The sequence below is a fragment of the Lissotriton vulgaris genome, chromosome 7 (assembly GCF_964263255.1).
Source record: "Lissotriton vulgaris chromosome 7, aLisVul1.2, whole genome shotgun sequence".
Classification (NCBI taxonomy): Eukaryota; Metazoa; Chordata; class Amphibia; order Caudata; family Salamandridae; genus Lissotriton; species Lissotriton vulgaris.
Genome location: NC_141695.1, coordinates 8220134 through 8228908, shown reverse-complemented (window position 1 = coordinate 8228908; position 8775 = coordinate 8220134). Strand labels below are relative to the sequence as shown.

Genomic DNA, 8775 nt, shown 5'->3' with positions numbered 1-8775 from the left:
CTGTGACTGGAAGGAGAGGGCAGCAGACGTCACTGAGTCACGGACATGAGGCCACCAATGAGGAGGCTGGAGCTGGCCACGTGTCACAGAGATCACAAACCTATCTGCATCAGAGTACAGCGCTATGAAGGTGAGGCACAGCAACATAGCGCTAAGAAGATGAGGCGCAGCAACTCAACGCTATGAAGGTGAGGTCCAGCAACACAGCGCTATGAAGGTGAGGTGCAGAGCTATGAAGGTGAGGCGCAACAACACAGTGCTAAGAAGATGAGGCGCAGGAACACAGTGCTAAGAAGGTGATGCGCAGCAACACAGCGCTATGAAGGTGAGGCGCAGGAACACAGTGCTAAGAAGGTGAGGAGCAGCAACACAGCGCTATGAAGGTGAGGCACAGCAGCAACACAGCGCTATGAAGGTGAGGTGCAGCAACACAGCGCTAAGAAGGTGAGGCACAGCAACACAGCGCTAAGAAGGTGAGGAGCAGCATCACAGCGCTATGAAGGAGGTGAGGGGCAGCATCACAGCACTGAGAAGGTGAGGCGCAGCAACACAGCGCTAAGAAGGTGAGGCGCAGCAACACAGCGCTAAGAAAGGTGAGACGCAGCAACACAGCGCTATGAAGGTGAGGCTCCTGTATATCGGGAAAACAAACCAAGAGGTACGACAAAGGATTTCCCAACATAAATCCAGATTAAAAAATCGGGTTGAAACAGCTCCACTGGTAAATCATTGGAACAGACTGTGCCATCAAATTAAGGACCTGCAATGGACCATAATCTCCAAGGTGGAGCGCGATCCCAGAGGAGGAGACTGGGATGCCAGACTCTCCAAAAGGGAGGCACTCCTAATTGTAAAGTTCAACACGGCCGTCACTGGCCTTAATGAACTATCAGAGATTTATAAACTCTGAAGTATCTGGTCGACTTTCTGCCCTTTACATGGCCCCACCTGTCCGCCTCTAAATTGTGTTTTTATATCATAAACTATAACTAGTACCTGGTGTTCAACCGGTACACTGTCTCTAGAATGCAGGAAGCATGCGCCGGTGTTCTAACACTGCCACCCCTTTTTTTCAACCTCCCCAGCGCCCACGCGCCAGAGAGTAGCGTCCCTCGCGGACTTCGCTACATTTACGGACCAATCTTCGGACCCGCTATCCACGGCGCATGCGCGAAGGATCAGCGCTTCGGAGACGCCGAACGAGACGAGGAGACCCCTTTCTTTAGGTGCGTTGCTATTGTGCCTCAAACGCGGAGTATTTCTATGCTTGTGTCAGTTCGTTTTGAAGGCTCCGTGGTACTTATACTTTGTGGCTCTATTGCAGGAGTCTAAAGATTATTACCCAGCATTCGTCTAAACTCGTGTGGGACGTCTGCCTTTTGAGTCCAAAAGCCTACTTTGTACAGGTACGAGTTCCTCATTGACCCTGTGTTTTTTTAAATGGGGGTATCAGTTCACCAGGGTGGCTTTAAGATTCTTATGCTCCGCCACTTGTATGTTCCCTTAAGGCACTCCTGACCTCGTCCGCATCCACCTTTTGATCAAGACAGTGGAGAACCACTCCGTCCCCGGTCCACTTTGATTAAGCGAGGTAAGAACCTGTCCTCCTCAGCACATTTTAATGTGTTCCAGCCTAGTCTTAACACTGGAGGCTAATTGCTGCCCTTCACTCCTCAGTGTGACAACGCTATCCCCCATAGTGAGCGCTACCGACCGCATCCCTGCTTTCTACACCTGTCAAGTGGCCTAGCAGACCAGTAGGGTAAGCTGTGTGAGAGAATTGGTCTCTATGCTGAAAGGTTTCTTAAAGGGTCTCGAGCATAAACCTGACATGGAGATATATATTTTTCTTTCCAGATAATTCCTCCGGCCCTGATGAGAGTCCCCTCATTGTATAGGACTCGAAACGCGTAGGCCCCCTGCAAAGTGCTGCTCTCTCTAAAGTGAAAAATTCAAACAAGTGCGAACTTGAATGCTCTAACCTGTGTATATACAATGTGTGACATCATTTAAGTTGTTCATGATTATTTTCCTGTTGTGTATATATGTATAGATAGATGGTATATTACAGATGAGTATTGTTTGAGCAGCCTTTGTTTCTTTCTTTCTGAATTCCGTTCTTTTTCATTTCCCTTGTGATAACTCTTTAATTCTGTGTACATATGGATGTCTGATTTTGTATGTATGTGATATGGATGACTAGTTGAATGAGTGTTGTATAATATAATGGTGTAGTATTGTATAAAATGTATTAATTCGTTTGAAACAATTTTCTTTGAATTAACTGAATAAACCGCTATTTATTAGCAAATTCTTAGGTTGGAATGAGTTTTTCTAACTTATGAGCAAAATTTAATGTTGAATTCATACATCAGTTCTGGCATATTTTTTGGTCTATTATGAAGGTGAGGCTCAGCAACACAGCCCTATGGAGGTGAGGCGCAGCAACACAGCGCTACGAAGGTGAGGCGCAGCAACACAGCGCTAAGAAGGTGAGGCACAGCAACACAGCGCTAAGAAGGTGAGGCGCAGAAACACAGCGGTAAGAAGGTGAGGCGCAGAAACACAGCGGTATGAAGGTGAGGCGCAGCAACACAGCGCTATGAAGGTGAGGCGCAGCAACACAGCGCTAAGAAGGTGAGGCGCAGAAACACAGCGGTAAGAAGGTGAGGCGCAGAAACACAGCGGTATGAAGGTGAGGCGCAGCAACACAGCGCTAAGAAGGTGAGGCACAGCAACACAGCGCTAAGAAGGTGAGGCGCAGCGACACAGCGCTATGAAGGTGAGGCGCAGCAACACAGCGCTATGAAGGTGAGGCGCAGAAACACAGCGGTAAGAAGGTGAGGCGCAGAAACACAGCGGTATGAAGGTGAGGCACAGCAACACAGCGCTATGAAGGTGAGGCGCAGAAACACAGCGGTAAGAAGGTGAGGCGCAGAAACACAGCGCTATGAAGGTGAGGCGCAGCAACACAGCGGTATGAAGGTGAGGCGCAGAAACACAGCGGTATGAAGGTGAGGCACAGCAACACAGCGCTATGAAGGTGAGGCGCAGCAACACAGCGGTATGAAGGTGAGGCGCAGCAACACAGCGCTATGAAGGTGAGGCGCAGCAACACAGCGGTATGAAGGTGAGGCGCAGAAACACAGCGGTATGAAGGTGAGGCACAGCAACACAGCGCTATGAAGGTGAGGCGCAGAAACACAGCGGTAAGAAGGTGAGGCGCAGAAACACAGCGGTATGAAGGTGAGGCGCAGAAACACAGCGGTATGAAGGTGAGGTGCAGCAACCCATCCAGCAAACCCCCCAGCCCAAGCAAACCCACTCGTCTGATCACCCCTCTCCATGTATTTATTTATTTTATTCATAAGGTTTTATGTAGCGCGGACTAGATCCCTGAACAACCGGAATAACCCACTTACAGGGTCTCGGCAGTGGGGGAACCGCTCAAATCTCCCATACCCTTCATACATAGTAAAAGGAGACACAGGAGCCTTCGTCTGCAGGAGGAACCCAGATTTATTTCAATAGCCCGGGCTATGGGACAGAGTCCAAAGCCAGTCAAAGACACGACAGAGGAGGCTGCTACTTAAATCCGTAGCTAACAAGCCTTTTATACATTTCATACTCCAGCCTTTTGGCTGCAAGACCATTGTTTAATCAGAGAGTTTATTTTTGATTAGCCGGATCCAGGTGGTGTTTGCAGCTAGTGACCTGATCAAGGTAAAGCACACAGTCAAATGTTGGTTCTGCTTTGATCGGGGCTTGGTTTCCTCAGGTCTCTTTGCCCAGTCGCCTTGATCAAAACTCCCGGCTTTACGAGCCATTCTCCGATTGTTCTGGATGAGAATGCGGCAATCAGACCATTGTCCAGACAACCCGACCATGGTGTCAGGGATGTGTGTCAGGCTGGGAGCAGGAGCAGGAAGAATCGATCATTTACTCGGTGTGAGGGCCATGTTGCTTTTTGACGGGCTGCAGAGAACGGGGGTTGGGTGGGCGACGGTCTCTGGGCAGAATTGCAGGCCTGTAAAAATGGGTTTTTATCGTGGTGGTGGAATTTCTTTCAAAATTTCAAGGGGAAACAACCAAGTGGGCCCTGTGGAAGTTTTTGCCACAAGATGGCAAAAATCAGTGGATTCCAGTAAAAAGGGATTGTCATTAAAAAACACATTTCCTCATCCCGAAGGATATCAGAGCACTTTACAATTATAGGGAAAGGTAACAATCAGATCATGAATCAAACATGGGTAGTAAAATAATCATGAGATCAAATAGTTCACACATAACAATGCAATTATAAGTCCAGAGTGGGCAAGGAGGGGCTATATGATGCAGCGTGGTGATATAAGGGTAGTAAGTGAACAATCATACACAAGAATAATAGTCCATTCTCCAGCAAAATCTAAACATGAGTAATATGGGGCTTCTACTAAGCATTAAACCAAGTGGTGAACAACTAATAGAACATTTTACAGAACTGGGTGAGCGCGGGACGGGCAAGTCGAGGTCACATCATGATTAAAGGGGAGAAAACACAATAATGATGTACAGGAATAAAATCACTACCAAATAATAATCATATACAGGAATGAATCAGAAGATACAATGTCTGATTCATTTCGGGCGGAAGATAAAGTACAAGAAAGGTGTATATAATGTCCCTCCTAAGGTAAGAACGTCTTCATGAGGAGTTTTTTTGCTTCCAATTTGACAGCGGCCTTGTAAGAGATCCTCCGAATTTCGGGTGGAAGAGAGTTCCAGATTTTAGGAGCAGATCCAGAGAAAGCTCAGAGACCATCTCTCATTCCCACCTCCTCGGGGACATCTCCCGCTCCCCCTCCATTGAGGACATCTCCCGCTCCCCCTCCCTTGAGGACATCTCCCACTCCTCCCACCCTCAGAGACATCTCCCGCTCACCCCTCCCTCAGAGACATCTCCCGCTTCCCCCCTCCCTCAGAGACATCTCCCGCTTCCCCCCTCCCTCAGAGACATCTCCTGCTCCCCCCTCCCTCAGAGACATCTCCCGCTCCCCCTCCCTTGAGGACATCTCTAGCTTCCCCCTCCCTCAGGGACATCTCCCGCCCCCCCTCCCTCAGAGACATCTCCCGCTCCCTCCTCCCTCAGAGATATCTCCCGCTCCCCCTTCCCTTAGAGACATCTCCCGCTCCCCCTCCCGCGGAGACATCTCCCGCTCCCCCCTCCCTCAGAGACATTTCTCGCTCCCCCTCCCTCAGAGACATCTCCCGCTCCCCCCTCCCTCTGGAGTTCACAGTGCAATACTGTCCACCCCAAGGTGGAGTCTATTAGTGGATGAAAGAAGGTCTATCAGGGGGTGAAAGGAGGTCTTTCAGTGGATAAAAGGAGGTCTATAAGGGGATGAAAGGAGGTCTTTCAGTGGATGAAAGGAGGTCTATCAGGGTTGAAAGGAGGTCTATCAGTGGATGAAAGGAGGTCTATCAGTGGATGAAAGGAGGTGTGGAGGCCCTTGGGGAAGGGGGGGTTAATAGATGCAGGAAGTAAGAGCGGGTATGAAAGGGGCTGGGGGGGCTCCTGTCTGCCCCTCTCTGCCCTTTTATTGACCTGGTAGGGGCCGGGGGGGGGCTCTGTTACACCAGGCGCAGGTCTGATTCTGGCCAGACCATGAATAAGGGGTACACCTCCCCGGTTAAGGTGCAATTGAAGGTGCGGAGATGCTCCCAGGTGTCTGGGTTGTAGAAGGACAGCCGCTCCCCCTCATAGTCAAGGTACACCCCCAGCTTCAGGGGCGGACGGGGGAACAGGAAGTCAGGAGAGAAGGTGAGAGTCTCGTAATCACCATGATCCATCATCATTAGATTTTGGGCCTTGCCCACATAGCCCCCCAAGATCGCCCTTCCCAGACTCCCCCCTCCGACCCCTCCGACCCCCACATAACCCCACCACCCCTCCTCCTGCACCTCCCAGTAATGCCTCCCAGAGGTGAACCCCTCCCGCCCCAGCACGCAGGGACAGGAAATGATTCTCTTGGGAGTGAACGGCCAGGGCTGCGGTATGTCTGTCCGTCTCACACGTCTCCCGTCCTCCGACAGGATCACCTCTTCATTAGCCGTGTCTGGATCCAGAGTCACCAGCGCTGCAGAGCGAGAGAGAGAGTTAATGACACACTGTGTGACCTCAGACAAGACACTGTCCCACCCAGAGACCCCAGCACTGCAGAGAGAGGAGGGAGAGTTAATGACACACTGTGTGACCTCAGACAATTCACTGTCCCACCCAGAGACCCCAGCACTGCAGAGAGAGGAGAGAGAGTTAATGACATACCGTGTGACCTCAGACAAGACACTGTCCCACCCAGAGACCCCAGCACTGCAGAGAGAGGAGAGAGAGTTAATGACACACTGTGTGACCTCAGACAAGTCACTGTCCCACCCAGAGACCCCAGCACTGCAGAGAGATAAGCGAGTTAATGACACACTGTGTGACCTCAGACAAGTCACTGTCCCATCCGGAGACTCCAGCACTGCAGAGAGAGGAGGGAGAGGTAATGACACACTGAGTGCTTATGCTCCCTACACCCCAGATGCTGATGCTCCCTCCACCCCAGCTACTGATGCTCCCTCCACCCCAGGTGCTGATGCTCCCTCAGTCTAAGGTGCTGATGCTCCCTCCACCCCAGGTGCTGATGCTCCTTCCACCTAAGGTACTGATGCTCTCTCCACCCCAGATGCTGATGCTCCGTCCACCCCAGGTACTGAATTTGAATTTGAATTTAAAAGCATTTCTATAGCGCACTTTTACCATGCGGTTTCTTGGCGCTGTTGGATTGTGAGAAAGCAGGCAGGAGCAGAGGGGGATTTAAGCATTGTAGGCTCGGGAAAAAACAAAAGTTTTGAGACCCTTCCGGAACTCAATATAGGAAGATGACATGCGGAGTTCCAAGGGAAGGGAGTTCCAGAACGCAGGAGCAAGCACTGCGAATTTCGTACCGCCAGTCTTTTTCTTGCTGAAGCGGGGGATGGTTAACAGAGCCTGATGAGTGGACCTAAGCTCTCGTCCAGGTATGCAGGGGGTGATGGCAGAACAGATAAATTCCGGGGCGGTGCCTATTTTAGCCTGGAAAGTGGTGCAGCCAAGCTTAAACAGGGCACGCTCTTTCACCGGCAGCCAGTGCAAGGCCTGCAATAGGGGAGTGGCTCGATGGTATTTAGGCAGGCCATGAATCAGGCGGGCAGCCTGATTCTGCACTAGCTGCAAACGGCGAATGGCTCCCTCCTTCTACGGTGCTGATGCTCTCTCCACCCCAGGTGCTGAGGCTCCCTCCATCCCAAGTGCTGATGCTCCCTCCATCCCATGTGCTGATGCTCCCTCCACCCCAGTTGCTGATGCTCCCTCCACCTGAGGTGCTGATGCTCCCTCCACCTGAGGTGCTGATGCTCCCTCCACCCCAGGTGCTGATGCTCCCTCCACCCCAGGTGCTGATGCTCCCTCCACTCAAGGTGCAGATGCTCTCTCCACCCCAGGTGCTGATGCTCCCTCCATCCCATGTGCTGATGCTCCCTCCACCTAAGGTGCTGATGCTCCCTCCACTCCTGGTGCCGATGCTCCAGATAGGCCTATTGTATAGCACTTATCCGTGGCTATTCTGGCCTTATACAATGTAAACAAAACATATTGTGATGCAAATAAGCACAGCTGTGGTATCATATCACGTGAGAATGTCTAAAAACCCTATTGAGATGTCAAGGAAGTGCATTGCGATACACTGGGCACATTACATATCCGCCAAGTCAATCACATTTGGCACATGTTACCCTCTTTGTAGTACTATCCACTCACCGAACAAACAAAATGCCTCCATAGACTTTAATAGGGTCACCGTCATTAGAAACATTCAACACACTCCCCAAAAAGTGTTTGCTCTATTGACCTTTGCAGTGTCACCCTCCTCAAGAGTTCAGATGACGCTCAAATTTAAATGAAGAGGTTAACAGGTACGCATTTGCCAATGATAAGACACCTTCTGCCGGGCCCTATGGACAGCCCTCCATTATTTGTAAATTACACTACACACATTCCTGAGATGAGAACAGTGGCATGCAACCTTAGAGCCATGTTTATAACCCTGGTGTGAGTTAAACCACTTCTAAGTGGGTCATCCCTACATTCTACATTATTCAACAATCTGCAATGCCTGAAAATTCTTCAGCAAAGCTCTGTAAATCAGTAGTCACACCCTATATACATCCTCATTACATAGAATGTGTCTATAGCACTGTATTACAACTATTTAAGACAGGCACAAGCCCAGGCATCCACTGGTGGCTAATCTAGTGTCCACTGAAGCTTTGGCTTTTCTCAATTGTGATTTAAAGCTGCAAATTATAATGCATTAATGCAAACAGGGAGGCTGGAGGCTCTTGTGTAGGTCAGTTCCAACCATGACCTTGGAATGAGCCCAAGGTATAACTGATGTTTTTGCGACACTAATGTGAACTCTTGCCCTCTTATTCCAGCACTGAGCCTCTCTTGTGATACTAAAGGGTAGCAAGTTTGCAGTCAATGATTTATTTATCTCTGAGCATTTAAAAGCACCGTGTGCGGTCACGAGGCCACCCAAGCATGGTTTGCAGACTTTGCATATCAGGTGACTTGCAGCTCCTGGTGCGCACACTATCCCTTCCAGGATAACGAGTGAAGAAATGATGGGCCACACTCCCTTTCTATGGAAGATGCTACGAAGAGTTTGTGGTCCCTTCCTTAATAAGATCATTGGTGCATTTAAAATACATGTG

At 50.0% G+C, this 8775-nt stretch overlaps 1 protein-coding gene across 1 annotated transcript in view; it reads right to left on the bottom strand.

The window, feature by feature from the left end:
- Positions 1-5281: 5281 nt before the first annotated feature.
- LOC147700490 (E3 ubiquitin-protein ligase TRIM11-like) overlaps positions 5282-8775 on the bottom strand; it is a 120138-nt gene continuing 116644 nt past the window's right edge. Inside the window, exon 5 of the mRNA XM_086928437.1 lies at positions 5282-6116. Within this exon, the coding sequence (XP_086784563.1) occupies positions 5611-6116 (506 nt within the window). The 3' untranslated portion in view covers positions 5282-5610. The remainder of the gene's footprint in view (positions 6117-8775) is intronic.